General features: G+C 32.2%; 1 protein-coding gene across 1 annotated transcript; it reads right to left on the bottom strand.

The window, feature by feature from the left end:
- Window positions 1-14,546: 14,546 nt before the first annotated feature.
- On the bottom strand, window positions 14,547-20,981 carry LOC124845919 (methylenetetrahydrofolate reductase (NADH) 2-like). Its single transcript, XM_047323113.2, has 12 exons — window positions 20,826-20,981; window positions 20,123-20,545; window positions 19,449-19,509; window positions 19,257-19,339; window positions 18,765-18,938; window positions 18,179-18,352; window positions 17,978-18,078; window positions 17,775-17,886; window positions 17,015-17,095; window positions 16,747-16,924; window positions 15,003-15,337; window positions 14,547-14,894 (listed from the first exon to the last, which is right to left on the bottom strand). Exons 2-12 carry the CDS (start codon window positions 20,525-20,527, stop codon window positions 14,811-14,813), a joined length of 1,788 nt encoding a protein of 595 aa, XP_047179069.1. The 5' UTR covers window positions 20,528-20,545; window positions 20,826-20,981; the 3' UTR covers window positions 14,547-14,810.
- Between the last annotated feature and the right edge of the window lie 4,597 nt (window positions 20,982-25,578).

The following is a 25,578-nucleotide window of genomic DNA, read 5'->3' as shown; positions in this document are numbered from 1 at the left end:
CGATTACATTGCCCTGTGATGAAATATCTTTGATTTGAACCGATTAAAAATCGTTTTCGGTGCGTTTTGGTGCAGTCTCTTGCGTGTTCTTGGGCGGCTTCTTTGATTGTTTTTGGGCTACGTTTTAGGTCGTTCCCTCCTCGATTTCCCTCCCTTTCATTTGGAATCTACTTTTCAGGTTAGCTTGTTCGTTGATAAATTTTTGTATGCATGAAATTGGGTTTTGTGTATGCATGTTTTTTACTCTAAGGTATGCATGTGTTATTGGCTTTTGAATATGCATGTATTAGTTGTGTTATTATAAGTATCAAATCATTGAGAGACACTTAGTTCCAGTTTGAAATTTAACACAAACGATTATTCTTTTAATCATTTGTGTTAAATTTTGAATTGTCCAATTGGACAGTTTGAGAAAACTAATTTTCATAATTTGCAATAACATGCCAATTGAAGTTTATGGATAAGATTGATAAAATTTCGGTTCAGTATTTCTGTTGTTCTCCGGATGCATATTTGATTGTGGTCATCGTTGACTACTCTCATTTCGTGTATTTCGGAGACCAATGCGAAATGCTACCGAAATCTTATCAATTTTATGATGTAGACTTCAATGCACGTGTCTGAGCAAATTATGAAAATTAATTTTTTTGAATGGATAGGGCCTAACCTTGTGAGAGTTAAAAAACTTCAACTGATGTAAAGGTTGTAAGTCATTTATAGTTCTAATTCATTTTCTATGTTATTGAATGATCTAAATTCTTAACTATTTAGTTTGTCAGTTTAGTGTAACCAGCAGCTAGATTCATGGGAATGTGGCTTCTATGTGATGTGTTGGATTAAGACCATCATTCGAGCTGTCATTACAGATGACTGGAATAAGGTAATGATGTATACCTTGAATACATTACAAATCAAATTCATCTTCAAACATATAGATGAAACCATAATGAATCTTTCTTGAATTTTGCAGCGCTTCAAGAGTACATCTCCTATACCAGAGGACACAATTAGGCAGATAAGGCAGGAGTGGACCGCTTATCTTCTGCAAAGATGGAGTTAGGAATAGTTTTATTTGTTGTTGAACATTGCTTAGTTTTAGTTTAAGTTTTATCTTCATAGTTTTGGTAGTGGATTATATTTTACATTATGTAGAACTTTGTTTATATCAAACGCATATATATATTGATGCAAAATTGTTCTGGGACAATTTTCTGCTTTTCAGGTGTGGTTTTATTGCAAAAATAAATTGATTTTTTTAAAAAATACACTCAGTAGACGTCGGTTAATGCACTGTAAGACGTCCAACCCCAGCCCTACCACAAAACAATTCAGGCAGCTGGACGTCGGGGGAAGGAGAGACGGACGTCTGTGTAGACGTCGGGGGGAAGGAGGAGACGGACGTCTATGTGGACGTCAGACGGGCACGTGGGACGTCTATATGGACGTCCGATAACCCTGAAACCCTAAAACCCTGAAACCCTGAAACTTTGAAACCCCAAACCCCAAACACCAAAACCCAAAACCCAAACCCCAAACCCCAAAACCAAAACCCCAAAACCAAAAACCCAAAACCCTAAACCCAAAACCCCAAACCCAAACCCCAAACCCCAAAGCCCACACCCCAAACCCCACACCCCAAACCCCAAAACCCAAAACCCAAAACCCTAAACCCTAAACCCTAAACCCTGAAACCCTAAATAACCTTACAGGTGTATATAAACCCTGAAAAATGAAAACTGAAACCCAGAAAAATTAAAACTGAAACCCTGAAAAATGAAAACTTAAACCATGAAACCCTGAAACCTGAAACCCTAAAAAACCCTACGGGTTTATATAAACGCTGAAAAATGGAAACTGAAACCTTGAAACCCTAAACCCTAAACTGAAACCTTGAAACCCTAAAAAATACTACAGGATTTTACAAACCCTACGGGTTTATATAAACGCTGAAAAATGAAAACTGAAACCCTGAAACTCTAAAAAACCCTGAAACCCTGAAACCTTGAAACCCTGAACCCTTAAAAACCTTAGGGGTTTTTAAAAACCCTAGGGGTTTATATAAACCTTGAAAAATGAAAACTGAAACCCAAAGAAAATAAAACTGAAACACTGAAAAATGAAAATTAAAACCCTGGAACCCTAAAAAACCCTAGCGATTTTAACAAACCCTACGAATTTATATAAATCCTGAAAAATGAAAATTGAAACCCTTAAAAATGAAAACTGAAACCCTGAGAAATTAAAACTGAAACCCAAGTAAAATAAAACTGAAACCCTGAAAAACTAAAATTGAAACTCGTTAAACCCTAAACCCTAAACCGTAAAAAACCCTATGGGTTTCCACAAACCATACGAGTTTATATGAAGCCTGAAAAATGAAAACTGAAACCCTGAAAAATGAAAACTGAAACACTGAAAAATAAAAACTGAAACCGTGAAACCCTGAAACCTAAAATCCTAAAACCCTAAAAAATCGTACGGGCTTTTACAAACCCTACAGGTTTATATAAACGCTGAAAAATGGAAACTGAAACCCCGAAACCGTAAAAAACCCTGAAACCCTGAAACTCTGAAACCTTGAAACCCTAAAACCCTGAAAGCCTCAAAAACCTTAGGGTTTTTTACAAACCCTACAGGTTTATATAAACCCTAAAAAATGAAAATTGAAACCCAAGAAAAATAAAACTGAAACCTTGAAAAATGAAAAATGAAACCCTAAAAAACCATACGGGTTTTTACAAACCCTGAAATATGAAAACTGAAACCCTGAAACCTTGAAACCCGAAACCCTGAAAACCTGAAACCTTAAAAAACCCAACGGGCTTTTACAAACCCTACGGGTTTATATAAACCATGAAATATGAAAACTGAAACCCTGAAACCCGAAACCCTGAAACCCTGAAAAACCCTAGGGGTTTTGACAAACACTACGGGTACATATAAACCCTGAAAAATTAAAACTGAAACCCTAAACCCTAAACCCAAGAAAAATAAAACTGGAACCCTGAAAAATGAAAAATGAAACCCTGACACCCTAAAGAACCCTTGGGGTTTTTACAAACCCTACGAATTTATATAAACCCTGAAAAATGAAAATTGAAACCCTTAAAAATGAACACTGAAACCCTGTAAAATTAAAACTGAAACCCTGAAACCTGAAACCCTAAAACCCTAAAAAATCCTACAAGTTTTTACAAACCCTACGGGTTTATATAAACCCTGAAAAAAGAAAATTGAAACCCTGAAACCTTAAAAAACCCTGAAACCCTAAAACCCTAAAACCCTGAAACACTGAAACCCTGAAACCCTGAAACTTTGAAACCCCAAACAACAAAACCCAAAACCCTAACCCCAAACCCCAAAACCAAAACCCCAAAACCAAAAACCCAAAACCCAAAACCCTAAACCCAAAACCCCAAACCCCAAACCCAAACCCCAAAGCCCAAACTCCAAACCCCAAAGCCCACACCCCAAAGCCCACATCCCAAACCCCACACCCCAAACCCCAAACCCCAAAACCCTAAACCCTAAACCCTGAAACCCTAAATAACCCTACGCTGAAAAATTAAAACTAAAACCCTGAAAAATGAAAACTTAAACCATGAAACCCTAAAAAACCCTATAGGTTTATATAAACGCTGAAAAATGGAAACTGAAACCTTGAAACCCTAAACCCTAAACTGAAACCCTGCAACCCTGAAACCCTAAAAAATCCTACAGGTTTTTACAAACCGTACGGGTTTATATTAACGCTGAAAAATGAAAACTGAAACACTAAAAAACCCTGAAACCCTGAAACCTTAAAAACCTTAGGGGTTTTTAAAAACCCTAGGGGTTTATATAAACCTTGAAAAATGAAAACTGAAACCCAAAAAAAATAAAACTAAAACCCTGAAAAATGAAAACTGAAACCCTGGACCCTAAAAAGCCCTAGCGATTTTAACAAACCCTACGAATTTATATAAACCCTAAACCCTAAACCCAAAACCCAAAACCCTAAACCCAAAACCCAAAACCCAAAACCCAAACCCTAAACACCAAACCCCAAACCCCAAAACCCAAAACCCTAAACCCAAAACTCAAAACCAAAACCCCAAACCCCAATCCCCAAACCCCAAAACCAAAATCCCTAAACCCTAAAAAATGAAAATTGAAACCATGAGAACATGAAAACTAAAACCCTGAAAAATTAAAACTGAAACTCTGAAACCCTGAAACCTGAAACCTGAAACCCTAAAACCCCGAAACCCCGAAACCCCGAACCTTGAAAACCTAAAAAACCCTGAAACCCTTAAAATCGTAAACCCTGACACCCTGAAACCCTAAAAAACCCTAGGGGTTTCTACAAAATCTATGGGTTTACATAAACCCTGAAAAATGAAAACTGAAACCTTGCAAAATGAAAACTAAAACCCTGAAACCCTAAAAAACCCTACGGGTTTTAACAAACCCGAAAAATGAAAACTTAAAACCCTAAAAAATCCTGAAACCCTGAAATCCTAAAAATCCCTATGGGTTTTTACAAACCCTGAAAAATGAAAACTGAAACCCTAAAACCCTAAAAAATCCTGAAACCCTTCAAACCGTAAACCCTGATACCCTAAAACCCTGAAAAACCCTAGGGTTTTTTACAAAATCTACAGGTTTACATAAACCCTGAGAAATGAAAACTGAAACCTTGCAAAATGAAAACTAAAACCCTGAAACCTAAAAAACCCTACGGGTTTTAATAAACCCGAAAAAATGAAAACTGAAACCCTAAAAAATCCTGAAACCCTCAAATCCTAAAAAACCCTACGGGCTTTTACAAACCCTGAAAAATGAAAACTGAAACCCTAAAACCCTAAAAAATCCAAAAACGCTGAAACCCTTCAAACCTTAAACCTTGAAAACCTGAAACCCTGAAAAACCCTAGGGGTTTTTACAAAACCTACGGGTTTATATAAAGCCTGAAAAATGAAAACTGAAACCCTGAAAAATGAAAACTGACACCCTGAAAAATGAAAACTGAAACCCGAAAACCTTAAACACTTAAACCCTGAAAAAACTCTAGGGTTTTTACAAACCCGACGGGTTCATATAAACCCTGAAAATTTAAAACTGAAACCCTGAAAAATAAAAACTGAAATCCTGAAAAGTGAAAACTGAAACGCGGAAACCTTAAACCTTTAAACTATGAAAAACTGAAAACCTAAAAAACCCTACGGGTTTTCACAAACCTTACGGGTTTATATAAACGCTGAAAAATGAAAATTGAAACCTTGACACCCTAAAAAACCCTGAAAACTTGAATCCTTGAAACCTTGAACCCTTAAAAACCTTAGGGGTTTTTAAAAACCCTACGAGTTTATATAAACCTTGAAAAATGAAAACTGAAACCCAAAAAAAATAAAACTGAAACCCTGAAAAATAAAAACTGAAACCCTGGAACCCTAAAAACCCTAACGGTTTTTACAAACCCTACGAATTTATATAAACCCTGAGAAATGAAAATTGGAACCCTTAAAAATGAAAACTGAAACCCTGAAAAATTAAAACTGAAACCCAAGAAAAATAAAACTAAAACCCTGAAAATTGAAAACTGAAACCCTAAAACCCTAAAAAACCCTTGGGGTTTTTACAAACCCTACGAATTCATATAAACCCTGAAAAATGAAAATTGAAACCCTTAAAAATGAAAACTGAAACCCTGAAAAATTAAAACTGAAACCCCTCAAAACCTGAAGCCCTGAAACCCTAAAAAATCCTACAAGTTTTTACTAACCCTACGGGTTTATATAAACCCTGAAAAATGAAAACTGAAACCCTAAAAAACCCTTAAACCCTAAAACCCTGAAACCCTAAAACCATGCCACCCCAAAACCCAAACCCCAAACCCCAAAACCTAACACCCAAAACCCAAACCCCAAACCACAAAACCAAAACCCCGGACCCCAAAACCAAAACCCCTGACCCCAAAACCCTAAAATGAAAACTGAAACCCAAAAAAAATAAAACTCAAACCCTGAAAAAAAAACTGAAACCGTGAAACCCTAAAAAACCCTAACGATTTTTACAAACCCTACGAATTTATATAAACCCTGAAAAATGAAAATTGAAACCCTTAAAAATTAAAACCCAAATCCTGAAAAATTAAAACTGAAACCCTGAAACCTGAAACCTTGAAACCCTAAACAACCCTACAGGTTTTTACAAACCCTACGGGTTTATATAAACCCTGAAAAATGAAAAGTGAAACCCAAAAAAATAAAACCTAAAACCCTGAAACCCTAAACAACCCTACAGGTTTTTACAAAACCTACGGGTTTATATAAACCCTGAAAAATTAAAACTGAAACCTTGAAAAATGAAAAGTGAAACCCTGAAACCCTAAAAAACCCTACGGGTTTTCATAAACCCGAAAAATGAAAACAGAAACCTTGATACCCTAAAAAATCCTGAAACCCTGAAAACATGTGAGAGAGTGTTTTGAGAGATTAACAATAGAAAAATTCTTTGTTCATCCAAGAAAAATCAAGATCTTAGTGAAAACTTTTACTTGGTATTAGATGAAATTGTAATATTTTCGCATATTAGGTGATTTCTTTTATAAAACCTCAGAAAAAGGTATTTTGGAAGTGATGATAGTTTAAAAATAGTGAGACTCGATAATTTTAATATTAAATGATTTAGTTATAAATAGTTTTGTTATAAACGAGTTTCATTATTTTAAAACGTACCATCTCTCTGGAAACCACTTTTCTAGAGTTCTCTACCTTCTCTCTAAGAGTTTTGACTTCTGAGTCATCTCTTTGATGATTAGGAGGTGTCAAATCGATCACGACGATGAGGTCTACATTTCTAGCCGATCAATTTTTGTCATAGAGCAAGTAAGTTTCGACTCATTTTTTTTCTCTCTCGTTCCTAACCTGTTTTTAGAAGAAAGAATGGTCATTGCATGTGTGATCATGTTTCTCCTAGTTATTCTTGGTTAATCTAGAGTTCTAAGAACTCTATTCGCTTCCAATTTGGTGTTTCGTAAGTTCGTCTAGCGATTCCTTGTGTTTCAAGTAATCGACAGAATGTTCGTTGAGTCGGACAATTTATTGTGAGGCAAGGAAAGCTAGAATTTGCTTTAGATTATTGTGTTGGTTTGAACTTAATATATTTATGTAGGATAAAGTGAATTGCATGTATTTGAATTAATTGTTCTAATTATGTTTGAGTTTTAATGATGATCCAAGTGGTTTGATATTTGAATGTTTGGCATGATATGTTTAGAATGTTTCTGCTATCATGATTCTATGTTTGAAAGTTGTATTGTGGTATGAAATATATCTTAAAGTGTTTGGAGTAAGGAAGAGTGAATTACTTGAGTTTCAAGCTTAACAAGAAAGGTTTTCATGAGTGATTTTGAGTAATAGGGGCTGGTGTGAGGGAACTATTTTCTTGGGGATGTTATGAAGTAATTTAAGACTTGTTAGAGGTGTTAGTGGATTAAAATTTGTTATGGAATATAGGGGTAGTGATTTGTTGAAGTTTTAAGGTGTTTTTAGTGTAAAAATAATGTTTTGAGTAGTGAGATTTTGAAGTAATGAGTGTAAACAGTTTTGGGCAGTTGGGAGGTTGATATGAGACCTATTAGGACTTGTCTAAGTTGTTAAATTAGAAAAAATCTGGTGTAGAACAATTGGTGTCATCTTGGGGTCAATTCTTGAGTGTTTTTTTATCCAAATTGAGGTTTTACATGGTGGGATTTTGAAATAAAATGACTATGAGTATTCTGAGGTGTTGAAGTGTGCTAACAAGTGTATTTAGACTTGGTCATGTAGTTTGTAAACTGATAGGGAGGTTAGAAAGTGTATAATTGAGTTTGGGTAGCTTATAGGAGTGAAATTGGGTTTTAATGGGTCATTTTAAGTTACAACAGTGTTTTCAGAGTTTTCTCAAGGTTTGAAGGGTCCTAGAGGCCTTTAGAAGTTGGGGGTAAAGTGTTTAAAGTGAGAACATTGAGTTTTTATCTTACTAATAGCATTGAGCACCCAAATAGGGCCATTTTCCAGTGGCCAGGGTGCTGAGCGCCAGCCCTGGGCGCCCAAGCGTCACTGGGCGCAGCTGAGTGCCACTACACCAGTTTCGAGGGGGGTTTTAGGGTTTTGGATGTTCGTTTTAGACGTTCTTTAGGTCATTTTTGGGGTTTTGAACCCTTTCGGAATTGTTGGTGAGGATTTCAAAGTTGTTTTTCTTACCTAAATATGAGTATCAAGATGTCATGAAAAAATTGTGCTATTGTGTGATTTTATGATGACTTATAAGGGTGTTTGTATTTCTTGAATGTATGATCAGTAGTCTCATATATTGGCATAAGATGTAAAAGTGAAGTGATATCAATGGTTTCAAAGTTATGAAGGTTAGTTTCAAAGTGGAACTTCGTGGTGCGGTTTAAAGTGTGTTAGAATGAATGTAGGTAGCTTAGTCTTGGGGCTTTTCCTGACGCTCTAATGGTCATACATTCTCACATAGAGAGGTTTGACTATATATATATATATATCATTAATTGTTTGTATTCTAGCTTACCCTTGCTTTTATGTTGTATATCTTTGTGTATGTTTTCTCTTTTACGATGATCACCTTAATGGTGTGAGCTTAGGAAGACATTCTTTACAGTTGCTCTAGCGAGTGGTGAGGGTAAAATAGTTGGGAAGTCAGATGATTCTACAAGTGTAGATCTTGTCTTTCGTAGGTTTGTTTTCTTATAATAGTTCCATTATCATATATGTAATATTCATTTTAGTAGTATTTTTACTATTAAAAATGGGATGTTACATCTTTCCATTGTATTTTATTTGTATCACTTTCCTTTGTATTTTGTTCACCTTGTTGGTAACAAGTTAGGATAATTGTGTGTAACATTACCTTTGTTTGTAAATCTTGGAGAGTTTTTCAAGTTCTTTTGTATATATAAAGTGTAGGTTACGTAGGTGAATCTTGTAATCTTAACTCTTGATATATCTTTAGTGAAATTTCTAGCTAAGGTTGTTAGAAAAACTATACGTAGATTCATTTGAATTGAACCAGTATAAAAATTGTGTCATATACTTTTCTTTCATATCAAAGTCTATATCTTGGTAACTGATTAAGTCCTTAAATTGTGCATCGTCCATCTACTTTATTAATTGATTAAAGAAGTATTTTTAAAATTGTTTTGAAAGATTAAAAAAAACCAGATTTTGCAAAAGAACCAATTCAACCCCTTCTCTTGGTTGAAAATATTATTATTAACCATTTTTAACATTTATAATTTCAAAAATATGTACAAAACTAAAAAAAGGCTTATCTATTATTTGAATCCGATGTAATCATGTAGGAGAATTCGAAAATGAACATTTTCACTTTTTTTAAAAACTATATTATCCTTAATTTTCAATTCCAAAAACACTTTAAGATAATGGTGTTATAGTAAAGAAAATAAAGCCCTACAAAAAAATTGGCCAGAATAGTGTTAAACGAAAACTTCACTTCTAAAGACTTATAGGATGTAGTAATGAATATTTTCAACTATTTACAAAATAGAAATTACATTATATCGATGATTAAAATGACTCAATATTAAATGTGAAAAGATAAGAAGTCCAAAATATTTTCCATTATTTTGACTATCTTGAAGGAAATTCTACAAAGTTTGATTTAATAAACAATAGAAGAATTTTACTTGAATATTTTAAAACATCTAAGGTCGGTAGAGTTTATAACTCTAAAATGCTTACTACTAAAAAAATCATTCACATAAGATTTAATGAGACCCACTTAAGCCTAAGTAGGTAAAGTCTTTCTATTAACCATATTTACTAAATAATAGTATTGATATGAGTAATATTCTATATTTTCAATTGCATATGTGGAGAAGGAATGCTACATATTTGTCACAACCTCATTCTCACACCCATTCCAATACACATCTTCGTCCTCATCCTATTTTCATGTAAATTACTAAAATATCCAAAGTTTATTAGGTAACATAAAAAACTTTGTGTGTGTGTGTGCGTGTTTTATATCACAAAATTCACTCATAATTTTGAGGTACTTTCTCTCTTATCACAATCTTTATGCGATGATGTTCCAATTGTATATTATCAACTATAATTAATCAAATATTTTTTAGGTCTATTTTTACTCTTTTTTAATATTTTTATTTCTATTTTATATTTTCACATTATATATGTTTCACTCTCGTTCAATCACAAAAACCCTTCATTTACTAGGTAATATTAAAAACCGTATCTTTTTTATTCTCTTTAATCTTTAATTTTTGTTTCATTTGAAAAGTTTTTGTTTTACTAAAAGTTTTTTGGTTTTTTCAGATTTTCAAAGGACTTTTCATTATATCATACCATTAATTATAATTTTTTTAACATACACATGATATAAATTTTACTTATTTTTAATATTTTTATTTCTTCTTTATTTTTATCATGTAGAATACTTTTTTGATAATTTTTTATATAATTATTTTTATCTTTTAACTCATTTCTCATATGTATAATTTTATTGTTGCAATTGTATAAAGATGTTTCATATATTATGATATAATAATGACTCAATTACACTTTTGGTCCTTAAATTAGTTTGTGCGGTTCAAATAGGTCCTCTAAGTTTTTTTTGTCTAATTAAGTCCTATTTTTTTCTTAAAAATGATTCAATTTGGTCATTTTGGTTAGATTAACTTAGCGTAGTGTATGTACATGTCACATGTTAGTTTGTAGTATTTTTAATTTTTATTTTTTAAACTTTTTCAAAAAATAATTACTGCGTCAAGTCATTATCGTGCCATGTGACAATGTCAGTGTCACCTGACATTGTGTTATATTCAATGTAGTCCTTGTATTTCAAATCTTGATTCAATTGAGTCTCTATATTTTTTAAAATTGAGCAATTTTGTCACTCTCTAGTTTCATCGAGAGATTCTTTTAAGACAATCATAAAGTAATGTAGAAATGTATAAGACTCATCTTGTGGCTAAGGGCTATACCTAAAAGGAAGGGATTGACTTTAAAGAGATTTTCTCTTCGATTTCGTCGAAAGACTCTTTTAAGACAATCGTAAAGTAATGTGGAAAAGTATAAAGTTCGTCTTGTGACTAAGGGTTATACCCAAAAGGAAGGAATTGACTTTAAAGAAACTTTCTATCTGATTTCATCGAAAGACTCTTTTAAGACAATCATAAAGTAACGTGGAAAGGTATAAGACTTTTTTCTTTGGCTAAGGATTATACCCAAAAGGAAGTGATTGACTTTAAAGACACTTTCTCTTTGGTTTCATCGAAAGATTCTTTGAAGATAATCATAAAGTAACGGGGAAAGGTATAAGTTCATTTTGTGGCTAAGGACTATATCCAAAAGAAAGGATTTGACTTTAAAGATACTTTCTATCCAATTTCATCGAAAAACTCTTTTAGGACAATCATGGGTTTTGTTACACAATGTGACTTAGAGCTTCATCAAATAGATGTCAAGACGTCCCTTCTCAATGGCAAAATTGATTAAATAATCTATGTAGTGCATCTAGAAAAATTCATGTAAGAAGACCCAAAGAATATGGTTTACAAACTAAAAAAATCCTTTAATGGACTAAAATAGGTGTCTCGTCAATGGTACTACAAATTTCATCAAGTAATTCTCTCATTTGGTTTCAAGATGAATCTTTTTGACGATTGTGTGTATTATAAATTCAGTGGAAGAAAGTGTGTTTTATTGGTCTTATATGTTTATGACATCCTACTTGTCACTAATGATATAGGCATGTTGCACGAAACCAAGAGATTCTTATCAAGAAACTTCAAAATGAAAGATATTGGCAATGTCTTCTTTGTATTAGGAATTCAAATACATCAAGATTGATTTCAAGGTACTATATGATTGTCACAAAGGAGCTATATCAATAAGGTACTTAAGATGTTTGACAATGTAAGTCAAAGGATGTTATATTTGCTAAGGGAGACAAATTTAGTCTCAATCAGTGCCCAAAAAGAATGTAGTAGATTCCCTATGCATTTGTCTAATGTTTACCCAAATGTGTATACATTCAGATATAGCATACATAGTTAAGATGTTAGACAAATATTTAAGCAGTTTAAATCATTGAAAAACAGTTAAAGGGGTTATCATGTATTTAAAGAAAACAAAGTATTGTTTGCTCACATATAAAGAGGTCATACTAGTTGGAAATCATTAGATATTTTGACTCAGATTTTGCTAGATGTAAGGATGATTTGAGATCCACTTTGGGCTATATTTATCCGTTGGTTAGTGATGTAGTTTATTGGAGGAGTGTCAAGCAAACTTTGTCATTGGACTACAAATCTTTAAAGAAATGGAAAGACTATTTAAGTTATATTGTGACAACAAATCAACCGTCTTATATCCCAACAGTGATAATACTTTGATCAAGTCAAAACACATTGAGATCATGTTCTTAGTTGTCAAGGAAAGGGTACAAAGTGGACAGGTTTCCATAGAACATATAAGGATACACTCAATGATAGCATACACTCTTACAAAGGGTTTTTCACCTAAGGTCTTTCTTGAACTCACTATTTAGATGGGTGTTTGTTTTGTAGTTTGAAGAATTTTTAGTTCAGTGAGAGTCAATTATTTACATGATTTATGTTTGCTATTATGCATGCATACTATTGTATTTGGATAATTTCTTTTGATCAAATATAAAGTTTGATGTTCAATAATTATACTTTGTATAATGATATTGTTGATTGATCTAATTATTGTAAAGTAGGACCCGTTGAAAATCAACATGTACATGTCATTTTTAAGTTATTTTCATGTTATACATTTCATGATAAGTCTATGTGTTTTGGTTGCATCAAAATTAGTGATTATTGATGTGTTTAGTTATAATTAGTATGACAAAAACCACTTTGGTTGTATGTATTAATATAATTAATAAACATGATGAAGTGGTTACGTCCAAGAAATATAATAACAAATTTTGAACTTATAAAATTTAACACATTTATAAAGATATCATGTTTTCTTCACCATGATTTTTATTTTTCTTTTATAAAAATTGAGTAATATAAAATAGTAAAACTCGTACAAGTATGGTTAAATATTGCATTGAGATAAAAAAAAATTATACCTAAATATATGTAGGGAAGTGGTGAAGAATTTTCTTTTAAAAATAAATGAGATAATAAAAACTTTTCCCACTCATTTCCATCTACTTATAATCCCGAGATACATTTACTCATTATTAAACATTTATTTTGTGGAACATACTCCCTCCATTCAAAGAGAAGGATTGCTATTTGATCAATGAAGTGAAGATCATCACAACCTTGGAATGATCATCGTAACTTTCTTATGTAACATTATTTACGACCATTTTATATACAAATTTTTGTCTATGTATATAACATTATTTTATATACAAATTTCTGAACTTACATATAAATTTTGGCCGAACGTAACTATAATATACAAATATGCGATAATATATTTTCATAATATTTATTCACATTTTCATGTTCTAAAAAATAATAATGAGATGTGAAACAAACAGCCGTATATGTCTGATCATATTTTTCAACTTTATTTTTTAGACCAGAAACTATTTAATATCTTAAAATACGTGTTAGAAAAACAATTTAATGGGTTTGACTAAGTATCGGCACAAACTTCTTACATGGTATAAAAACGTTTTACTAGATAAATGAAAATTTATTTTATTTCAGAAAAGGATAAGTATCAAGTAATTTCTCTTTTAGAATATTTTTTATCCCATATAGCATTATTTAGAAAACAAAAAATTAACATTAACTTCACATCTTTTTATCCACATTTCTTTTTTTCAATTTAATCTTTAATAAATAATTGTCTTCTCAAATTAAAATAATTAGTTTACCAATTTTATGAAATAATTATTGTCTAAATTTAATCACTTTTTTATTTGACATGTTCTAAAACTTAATCATTTTTTTCAAATTAAAATAACTATTTATAATAAAAAAATTATCTACAAAATAAGTAAAAACTATTTTTTAATGTAAAAATTATTTATTTTTATTTTTATAATTATAATTTATTAATTTTTGTTATTATAAAAACAATAAACACACATTTTTTTCACTAATATATATATATATATATATATATATATATATATATATATATATATATATATATATATATATATATATATATATAGACACACACACACAACTGTATAATAGTTTTAGACTCTTTATTCTTCACCGTAAAGTGCTTCACGTTAAGTTATATATAAAAAACACCTTCTAATAAAAGTGAAAACCTAATTAATACATTAATCAAACATAGAAGCTTTAATAGCCTTGCCTTTTATGTAATTTTTTTTCTGTTAATTTATTTCCCAAATTTTCACATCGGATTATTAAATTTTCCTAATAGACAGCCGACGCAGATGCTAAAGCGAGGATATCAACTAATTAGCAATTGGAATACATCTGATATCTTTCTCAAGTGTCAACATAGGACGACGAGGTTGCCTGAAACAAAGAAATAGGGGGCAAAATATAAAAGGCACGAGACTTTAATCTTTTACTTTTACAGTTCACTCATGTAAATATAAGAAACAGGAATCCGGTCGTATACAACCATCAAACTCATCCTGGCACTATGAAGAATGACAAAACAAAGACGCATGGGACACAAACATACCCTAAAAATAACTTGCCACTTCAACCATGTGTTACACGGATCATCATATTGAGAAGAAGAAAAGAAAAAGGAAAAGAACTTGACAACCAAGTGAAAGAACGAATAAATAAGAAGCTTCAGTCAGAAATCTGCAAAGGCCGCAAAAAGATCACCATTGATGTAATCGTTGTCCACCAAACTGACCAAGAAGTAGCTTCCACCCACCTGTGACACAGAAAGAATTATCAAAGCTCTAGCTTGTAGCTGAAAACAAAAACACGGCAATGCCATCAAATACACAGGTTTTACAGGACCATAGCCTTATGAACCAACCTCTTCAACAAATTTCCTGGATGCATCACCCTCAGGGTACAAGCTGGCCCATCCTCTTGACCAAATTTCAAATGCCTCATCCTTCCATACATTAAAACTGACAGGATCCACAATGGTCGGTTGTTTTATCTCCTTAGCTGGGAAGACACCCCATGTCACAGCATTAACATCAGTTTGACCCACATTAGAACTCCAGCTCCCTTCTTTATTCACTGCCATATAAGTTAAAGAGATTCGATCCTTGCATTTATCAACAAGTGTATCCAGCTTTTCCTTGGAGCAGAAGAACTCTACATATGCCTTCTGATAAACATACCCACCAGGTCCACCCCAGCCTAGGCCATATATCAAAAACGAAGGATTTAGTGTATAATTTATCGTAAACACACAAATACGGACAAGATATCAATACCCTCAGTCATAAAATTCACTGGATATTCTGCTCGGAAAATCTCAATATATTCTGAATCCCTATTTTGTTTTCAATGTTCTGTTCAATCTTCCTTTTTCATTTTACAAGTATAGTCAATATAAAGTGGTATAGCCACATCTCACTCAAGAATCCTGATCCAAAAATTGAAACAAAACCCTTCCCGTTATCTGGCCGTAAGTTCAGTACTATTTCCTAATCGGCTAAAAGTTAGTTTAGGATTTTAGGCTATAAACAATATAAAGTAATCAATAAAACACTATACCACTGTATCTGTAATATAAATTTAACAAACAAAAATCATATCGGTAAACACCAGATTCGACATGATGTAACTTTTACTAACAAAAAATAAGGAAAAGAAATTAGAAATATAACATAACTACATTTCCCCTTGTGTAGTCACATTCCGAATTGTGGCACCATACTATTTATCCATTAGCAACAGCATCAGATTTAGCAAACCAACAAGAAGCATGAAAAAGAAATTACTAGGAAATTATAAAAAAAAAAAAAAACAGATCTGCAGAGACAAAAATAAGAAATTAAAAAGGCTGGATTCCATGCTTTGAATTTAGATTTGCTTCAATAGAATTCCCTATTTAATCCAATCACAGGCTTCAATATTCAGGTTATGAATAAAGACAGGACAGAAATCCGACAGCCAGTGCTAAAAGTTAACATGCCTACTTATCGTTGTTGAAAATTTGAACCAAAGATACCTACTGGAAGACCATGTTCAAAGGGTAATCAACCTAACTGTTAGTAGCCTCTTTGACAACTAGTAAATAAATGATAGAAATAGAAAAAGGTATCAAAGTATTGGGGAAGGAAATGAGCCTTACTCAACCCTAAAACCTAGCTCAATGGAATAGGATTGTGCGATTCTTGTAGGGAATATTTTGGCAATATTGCTAGCTAGACATCTTAGCATACTCCCATATCCCAGAACTGGACATGTGCAGGTAACCTAACACCAATACTTTAGGCTCTGAATCCCATAAACTAGCTAAAAGGTAGATGATTGTCAAAATCTTGTAGCGAGTATTCTAATCATACCTCTAACAAATGTTGCACATTTGACCATAACCATGGTCCGGACACAAGTAACTGTAGTTGTTTGTGCTTCCAGCCTGCCACAAGTACCTAACACCTTCTAACTCATTCCAAAATGAAAACCTATAGAAATGTTCAACTATCTAACTTGAATCAGAAAGTTAGGCATCTTTCTATAGCTAGTACAAACTAAAATACTGTAAACCTACGACCAGATAATATCATGCATAAATAAAAATAAACTTCCTTTACACCCACCTACAGTAAGAGAATCCGACTTTTCCCCATTAACAGCTGGCTGGCTATTGATTGTGAGGAAGCCTTTTGCGTTAATCCTCTCCAGCTGCTCATTGATGATCTTTGTCTCTGGCTGAAGACCATCTAATTCTGACCAAGGGTTGGTTCTCAACTTTCCAATGCAGTACATTCTGAACCGCTGGTATATAACAAAGGGGGTAAATTTAGATGACGTTTAAGTGTTAACAAGATTACTCTAGCAATGCTCGAAGTGAAAAAATAACTCCACCTCATATATATCTTCAACGCTTTTCAAGGGAACTACCCATTCTTCAATAAGCTTCTTGTCCCGTGCACGTGGTCTCATGAACTACAAGAAAAAAACGATGAATTCTAGCCCTATCAAATAACAAGTACCAATTTCTAAAAGCTTCAATGTAGTTTTAACACTTCTGCTTCTGCCTTGTTTCCTTTCCCATCTGTTTTAGGCTTTGCATGAAAAAGTAATTAGGCTTTGCAATATGACCTTTCTATTCATTTTTTTCAAAACAAAGTTTATACAGCATCATAATCACAAAAAACAATATATGCTACGCAAACCCTTGATTTTCAATGTAGGGCAACTAATATAATTCACATGAAATCCAAGGTTTCAAATTGCAATTTACACTACAACCATAATTGTAGCCACAATATTGTGGTTTTGGAGGTTACCGTATCGGCATCAGAATCATAATTGGGATTGCATCAACTACATTTGTCAACAACTTTCCACATTTGAATATCAACACAATTGTGACCACAATTCAAAACCTCGAACAATTCTTATTAGATCCATCACTGCAGTATGTTTCCCATTTGGATTGATGCATTGCACTTTTAGTTTCTCCACAAAGAAATAATAAAATTTAATTTTAAATAAATGGTCTACTGTTAAACAATCAATTTTGATCTACCGATAGTGTAGAGACCTTTTTATCCTCTGGGAAAGAAAATAAAAGTGTTAAATAACATACATAAAAATAAAATCAGTAAGCAACCGCGAGCACCTGGTAATCAGTTAATGCACCATATGATGGGTTACAGGAATCACCCCAACGCCCATGTGGGTATTGGTCCCATCCTATGGTTCGTGATATGTAGCTTTTTGGACGATTTGCCCTATAATAGTTGTACAAGGAAAGTAAGAAATCCTTCATACCGATTCACTCATGTTATGGAACACGACATGACAATTGCAAAGGTAACATACCAAAAGATTGGACGGACATCTTCTTTAACACGGAAAACATTAGTGGGACGTCTCCATGGTAAGGATCTAGAAATTTTGGACTCTTCAATTAAGCCAAGGTTCTGCCAGGAAAAAAAGAAACAGTAAACATTAATATCAACTTTCAAAAGTTAAGTCTTCCACAAATAACAAATGTACACATCGCATGCCATAGGAGCCAACCATTAGTATTGCTAATGCTGATTTCTCCATATTTAGTGTATAAAGATGCAATGTCTTAATTCCATGAGATAAAATCTTTTTGCACATTTCAGTTCCCAAGTGAACTCCATAAGACTTGACAGCTTCTTCATTGTCCTTGATAGGCTCTAGAGCAGACATAATGTCAGCTGGTATCTAGATTATGTCATTGAAAATAAAACAATGTATTAGAGTCCATGGCAGTTAAGTAATATAACAAATTGGTAAAAAGTGACAAGTACACGAATACCAAGTAACAAAGACATATTATGTGAAAACATTTTATCTTAACATTCATCCCTAGTACTAGTTAAATATGTTCACTCGTCCAACACAACAATCTAGTATGGGATCAATCATTACTCCCAGTGTATGTTCAGGTTTATTTTTTAATAATGTTCTGAAAGAACAACTGATATTTTCTTCAAGTATACATGTATAAAGAGAGATCAATATTTAACATTCAAGTTACTTTTTATTCTTTCTTTAGTCCCCATCCAACAACGTCCTAGAGACTTTTAAACATTTCCAATACTAAATACTTGGTCTACATAAAAAAAAATCTTACCTTGGTTTTACAAAACCCAGTCATACGAAGAAAGCCCTTGTAATTATTAATGGGCATAATTCCAGGTACAATAGGACAAGTTATTCCGATTTGGCGACAGTCATTCACAAATTTCAGGAATGTATCCGTATCATAAAATAACTGGGTGACAATCACATCTGCTCCAGCATCGATCTGCAAAAAAAACATGAACTCAGAATAGGAGGCCCAAAGAAGAGGTAGAGAGATCAACAAAAAAATACCTTGCAAAAGAATCCTTCACCACTGCCTACCCCTCACTTGCTACATTTCATTTTCATTTAGAAGAAGAATAGCCAAGTTTATCCAAGAATGCAGCATTTCTCTTAAGTTTTTTTTTTTTTCTTTTTGCCCTTCTTGTTTAAGAAAGAAAGTCACAGATTAAAAGAATTCCCTAAATTATATTCTAGAATTGAAAAAAAAAAAAAAAAACTTTTAACACAAAATGGGTATATTCTAATTCAACAACTAGACCTTGCTCTTCAGGTATTCAAGATCTTTTTGATAACCTTCTGCTGTAGCCAATCCATCACTTCCTATAACATCCGGATGTGCCTCTGAAGAGAAAGACTATAGATTGTAAGAGAAAATGATGGCAGAAAAAGGAGCATAAAAGCACTTAACAGAATGAGATAATGAAGTTGAAAATAATGAGAAGTGTGTAACCTGGATAACCAGCAACAGTAATGCCAAAGTAGTCACCATATTTAGCTCTGATGTGTTTCACCTACAAAAAACATTAGCATCCTGAAAATCAGCACTCAAGACCAGACAAACTGAACTAACAGGATCACCAGCTAGTATCAAATTTTATGAAACTAAGCCCACGGTTTTATCATCACTAAGAATGCAGTATAATGTTCCAGAACTCATTAACAATGGATTTAAAAATTTCCATTCTTTGTATTTTCAGACAGTGCAGAGTACCCAGGTGCTTTGCCAATATCAAATTTCCATCAAGGAACATGACTGACCCACTTTTAGTGGGGTCTCCCCTCCCCAAACACATTTTTTCCATCCACAAGACTTCAATCCAAATCTAACTCAAAAGAAGCAAGCCAATTCAACTCCAACCAAGAACTTCTTGGTCCAGCAGATCAAATATAGAATAACAAATGACACTCTGACAAATTATAACAGAGGACTCAGTCTGTGCAAAATTGAAATCTTTTCTTAAAAAAGGGTTTCTACGAAAATAGCTATAAACCATCAAAGTCTAGAATTGGTAAAAGAGAACCTGGGTGAGGGTGCTATGGTTCTCTAACTATCCGAGCTGAGATTGGCAAAAATAGAATAAATTATATAAATATGAGGAAATTGGAGGGGAAAGGAATTGGTACCAGATCGCGTGCACAGGCAAAGCCGCCTTCAACCTGCACAAATTTGTCTTGGCCATGTGGGGGGTCACCTCGAAGAGCAAGCACATTCTGGAGGCCATTGGACTTGATGGTCTGGAGAGCATGGTCTATCTTCTCAACAGGCATGTTAGTGCAGGTAAGGTGCATCATGGTCTCCACACAGACAATGTTCTGCATCCTGTTGGCAATTTCCAATGTTAGATCAGCTGTGGTTCCACCAGCACCCCAGGTGATATCACAAAACGAGGGATTGTGAGCCACCATGCGGTCCATCCTCTCAAACAAATTGTCCACCCCATCCTCAGTCTTGGGCGGGAAGAACTCAAAGGAGAACACCACCCTGTTTGGATCAGCTGCGGCATCGCGTATTTTCTCTATGATCTTCATTTTCTACCTTTTTTATAGCTAAGACCATGCCAAACAAAGCAGTAAGTAGATCAGATCAGCTAGATCCAACAACAATGGATTGGAAAACAATAAGAGATTGATTATTCACACAACAACATTTCACACCTCCATCTCTCGCCATTACATCATTTTACATTAGTTGTAAAATTCAGATGTGTAATTATAAAGAAAGGCATGGAAAGCAATAATCCTGAGTCCAATTAGGAACATTTTATAATTATAGCATCAAGAAGGAAAGGGAAGGAAGAATTGAAAGGAACGAGAGCAATAGTCGTACCTTAGTGGTATGAGGTGAGGAAGGGAGAGATAGAGCAAGCGCGCAATGTGAGGAGTGGAGGTGTGGTTATATAGAGACGTACCGACACATATACAATGGTAGATCTGTGAGAGACTATGGTTGGTGGCAACTGGCTACCGGGTAAGGGTCTTGTTCAAATTTCTTCACATTTATGGGTGAGTGGGGACAACAACTAATGCTATTATGTTCTTTTTCACATCTCTTCACAAAAACTTGGAGATATTCTTTTTCAACTTATTCAAAATGGGTTCTGCTGCCACTGTCATTTCCAATAAAAGAAAAAAAAATACATATATATATATATATATATATATATATATATATATAAAGAGACTTTTATATATAATTATTACTTTTAGGTTAAATATGTTTTTGTCCCTAAACTATTAACTATTGTTTTCGTCCCTGTTTTAAAGTAAGGTACAATTTGGTCCTCATTCTTTTCGAAACGTTCGTTTTAATCCTTGGAATTTTGGTTTTAGTCCTCATTTGTTGCTAAATGAGGACCAAATTTTTATATAGTGTTTAGTTTTCGAGGACTAAAACGAACGTTTCAGAAAAGAATGAGAACCAAATTGTACCTTATTTTGAAAGAGGGATGAAAACCAGAAACGACCAATAGTTTAGGAACTAAAAACATATTTAACCCTTACTTTTATTTTACTTTTATAATATTTTTATTTTTATTTTTTTTAAAGAATAAAAATTTGTTATACTTTAAATTTCTAATTAAAATTACTTAATTTTTATTTCGTAATACTATTACAACTTACTCATTTTTCAATTTTATAATTTAATTACTTTTATTAGTTTACAAATTTTAATCTACATTCGAATAGTTAATTATTTACAAAATATTTAAGTACAAATTATACTTAATTTTATATATTCATAATTTTGTAACTCTAAAATTTTTATTTTTTTTCTAGTAATTACATTAATTATTTACCATTTTTAAATATTTTTAACACTTATTTTTTATATTTCATTTGTATCTGTAGTTTAAAAAAATATATAGTTTTCCTAATATTTTAATTAATTATTTATTATTTTAAAACATTTTTAACATCTTATTTTTATATTTTAATTAACTGTTTGTAATTTAAAATTTTTACCTACATGGAATAAAATTATTAAAAGGATTTTTTATTTAAGTACAAATTATATCTAATTTTATGTGTTTATAATCTTGTATAGTTCCTAAAATTTGTATTTTTCCTTTTAATTTTCTCAATATATATATATATATATATAATGTTATTGCTCAGACAATTTTGAGATATATGATACATTTCTGCATAAGCATTTGTAAGATGTTGTCTCTTAAAAATAATCTATAATAAAATATTAAAAGGTAATCAAATAATTATTGAACTGACATTATATATACATATATATCATAAAAATGTTTTAAAAACACTTCAAAACAAAATTTATTGAAATTTGTAAAACAATAATATAAGTATCATAAATTTGAAAAAAAAAATCAAGTGAGGCACACAGAAAAAACATGCCATACACATAATAATTTTTTAAAAAAATATTTAACAACTAAAACATGATTAAATATAAATAAATGTGTTAAAATTGTGTGTATATAGATATATAAAATAATATTTTACTATGATACAATCTTAAAAAAAAATTCACCATTCATATATATACTAACAGTGTATAAAACAGGTTACTAATTATATTAAAAGAAATCATTAAAGAAGGAAAGACATGCAAAAAGTAATAGATTTACAAGCAACAAAATAATTATAAATTAATATATTTAATGTAACGTCCCAAAAATATAACATAAATATTATATTAAAAGAGTCAACACAATAAAAATATAATAAAACAGTTATTTACTATCATATAAAGTAAAGTCTTACCGTCATCCCAAAATAACTATAAAATTTAAACTTTATATACAAACATCTTACACCAAAACTATTTACAAATATTACTCTGGAGACAACTACTCTACAGCATTACCTCCGTTAAGGACATGCTCCAAAGATACCTCATCTCCTTTTGCTCATACCCATAGGACGATCATAGCAAAGAGAGAACCAAGAAAAAACATACAACACAAACACAAATATAAGGGTAAGCTAGAAGAACACAAACACAGATAGAAGGGTAAGCTAGAAGAAAACAAACAATGATATATGAATAAATATTAAACATTTCTCATGAGATACTCACACAGCACATCAATTCAAATTAAACTTTATTTATGACCACCACTTTTTGACTTGACCATCCGGATTAGTATGAATATGTAGTTATGACAGTTCATGCACTTGTTGTGGTGAAATAGCTGGCCCACCCCAAGCTACCACACAATATTAGTCCGTTATCACTCACCTTAGGTCAAGGAAAAGCCCCTAGGTTAGGACCTCCTACTATTCTCACGACATGTCTCACCCCTCTCTACTTAAGAATAGGTGATTATTAGAATGTCAGGATGAACTCCAAGACTGAGCTTTCCATATTCATACTTACAAAACTTTGCAACCACCACTGAGAAATTCCTCCTTGGAATTATCTTCCACACTGTTAGAAACAATCCACTTTACTTTGATACTCCTATAATACTCATACATAGTCATACATCATCCACAAATGTATCAATTACATAACTCAAACCAGTCAAGAACAAGGAAGAAAAGAGTACATTACAACTTGGACCAGTCGCTCAACGCACACACACTCGCTGAGCGACCATAGAGTTCTCTCGCACAGCGATTTGGGTCGTTGTGCGAATCCACTAACAGTAACCCCATACTCCAAACCACTCGCTCAACGACCCAGCTCGCTGAGCGAATAAAACACCAGTAGTACTAGACCCCCAACTCACTCGCTTAGTGACCACATTCGCTGATCGAATAAAACTCACAGTGCTTCCAAACCTCAACCCCTTGCTCAGCGTCCCTGCTCGTTGTGCGAATCATCAAACAGTGTGTCAGACTCTATGACCACTCGCTGAGCGACTCCACTCGCTCAGCGAGTCTGCATAATTCTGTAGCACAAATCTGCAAAATTTTCCCGATCTACCCATAATTTACAACTTCCAAACATTTTCCTCAACTTCTAATCCTCCTAGATTGTGTTATAAACTCAATTGAACTTAGTCAATTGTTTCTAAACCTTACAAACATCATTCTAAAGCGTTTACTAAACAAATTACACTTCAAAATCTACAAAACACCAACTTATAGACCCAAATCTTGTTCTACTACTTTTGGCAAAGTTTTAAGCAACTTAGGGGCTCTAACAAGTCCCAAATGACTTACCTAAACTATTACAATTCACCATTTGAGTGTCCAACCCCCAAATCAAAATTTCACTACCCCACTCCCTCAAAACTCACCTAAAATCAAATGAAAACTACTCATAAAAACATAGCTCCTACCTTGTATTATTCTTAGGCTTTGTTCACTTGGAGGAGATGATTTGGAGGAGAGTGAGTTGATGGATTTGAAGGGATTTAAAGGTAAATTTTTTGTTGTTTATTTGAGTAGATTTGGAGGTAAGTAATAATGGAGTTTGGAGTAAAGTTTGTGAAAATTAGTGTAGGATTTGATTGATATGACAGATAAAAAAATTGTTTAATTGATAGAAATTGAAAATTACCAAAATATCCTTTGTGATAAAAATAATATAAATTTATATTTATTAATAATATATTTTTTTGATAAAAACATATTATAAAGAGAAAAAAAATCAAAATTATTTTCTAAAATAGAAAAAAATGTATTTAAGTAAAATTAAATAATTATATTTAAAATATACGTTTTTAAGAATAAAGTATTATTTTATTCAATACTCATATTTAAAATATTTTAACCGAATAAAGTAATTAAAAAAAGAAATCATTTTAAATTAAAAAATTATTTCAGTATTTTAATTCCTCAATAAAAATGGAATAAACTGATGATAAATTATAAAGTAAAAAAGAACAATAGAGCACTCCTCCCCTAGGTTCTCTGCATTACCATGTTCATTTCAAGTCTACCACCAATCATTATCATGTACCTTGTAAATGGAAGAGGTAAAATGGACTTTTAATAAATAATTAACGCAAATTCCTTTCCATCAGAAGAGATAAAAAAATGCAATGTATTTCGCAAATCTTCGCTCTTCCTTCTTTTTAAATTCTTAAAAGTGAACATGAATTATCACTTAAATCTGTCTCTTCAAATTTGCTTGAAGAGTCCATTGAAGTGAATAGAGCTTAGTTATATCAAAGAAATCACATTCAATCCTCTTTTACCTATCCACAAATGTTGTGCTACTTGGCTAACATAGGTTAAAGTTTAAGAAAAACTAGTTAGAAGCTGAAAAATTAACATTTGTAAAAAGCTATTAATAGATAACTATTAAATTATAAGTTCATAAAAAAAATCTCTACTAAAATAATTGATAATATATAAAATGATAGAAACAAAATTTAATGTTGATATAATATTTCAATATAAATTTTATTTGGAGTGCATAGTTGTTATCTTTATTTATTTTATAATAATTTTTAGTTATAGATCAATGCTTTAAATTACATTTGGTTTCCTTAAATTATTATATTTTTATATTGTATGTTCTACTATTCATCTTATAATATATTTTAAAATATATCCAATTATTAAAAGAATATTTGAAACAGAGCAAACTTACAATTATCAAAAAGGAAAATGACACTTGAACAACCATTTTTGACAACATTTAGACACGCGCACAC

Source organism: Vigna umbellata, chromosome 8, assembly GCF_029865625.1.
Source record: "Vigna umbellata cultivar VRB3 chromosome 8, Vumbellata_1.0, whole genome shotgun sequence".
NCBI lineage: Eukaryota > Viridiplantae > Streptophyta > Magnoliopsida > Fabales > Fabaceae > Vigna > Vigna umbellata.
This window is presented reverse-complemented; position numbering and strand designations above follow the sequence as displayed.

Bases quoted from the DNA above. Each gene is read 5' to 3' on its own strand.
- LOC124845919 (XM_047323113.2), bottom strand. From the start codon at position 20,527: ATGAAGATCATAGAGAAAATACGCGATGCCGCAGCTGATCCAAACAGG. The intron at 17,096-17,774 runs GTGCTCGCGGTT...TTTTTCTTGTAG, and splicing joins GTGCATTAACTGATTACCAG to TTCATGAGACCACGTGCACG. The intron at 14,895-15,002 runs GTTGGTTCATAA...TCTGTGTCACAG, and splicing joins CCAGGAAATTTGTTGAAGAG to GTGGGTGGAAGCTACTTCTT.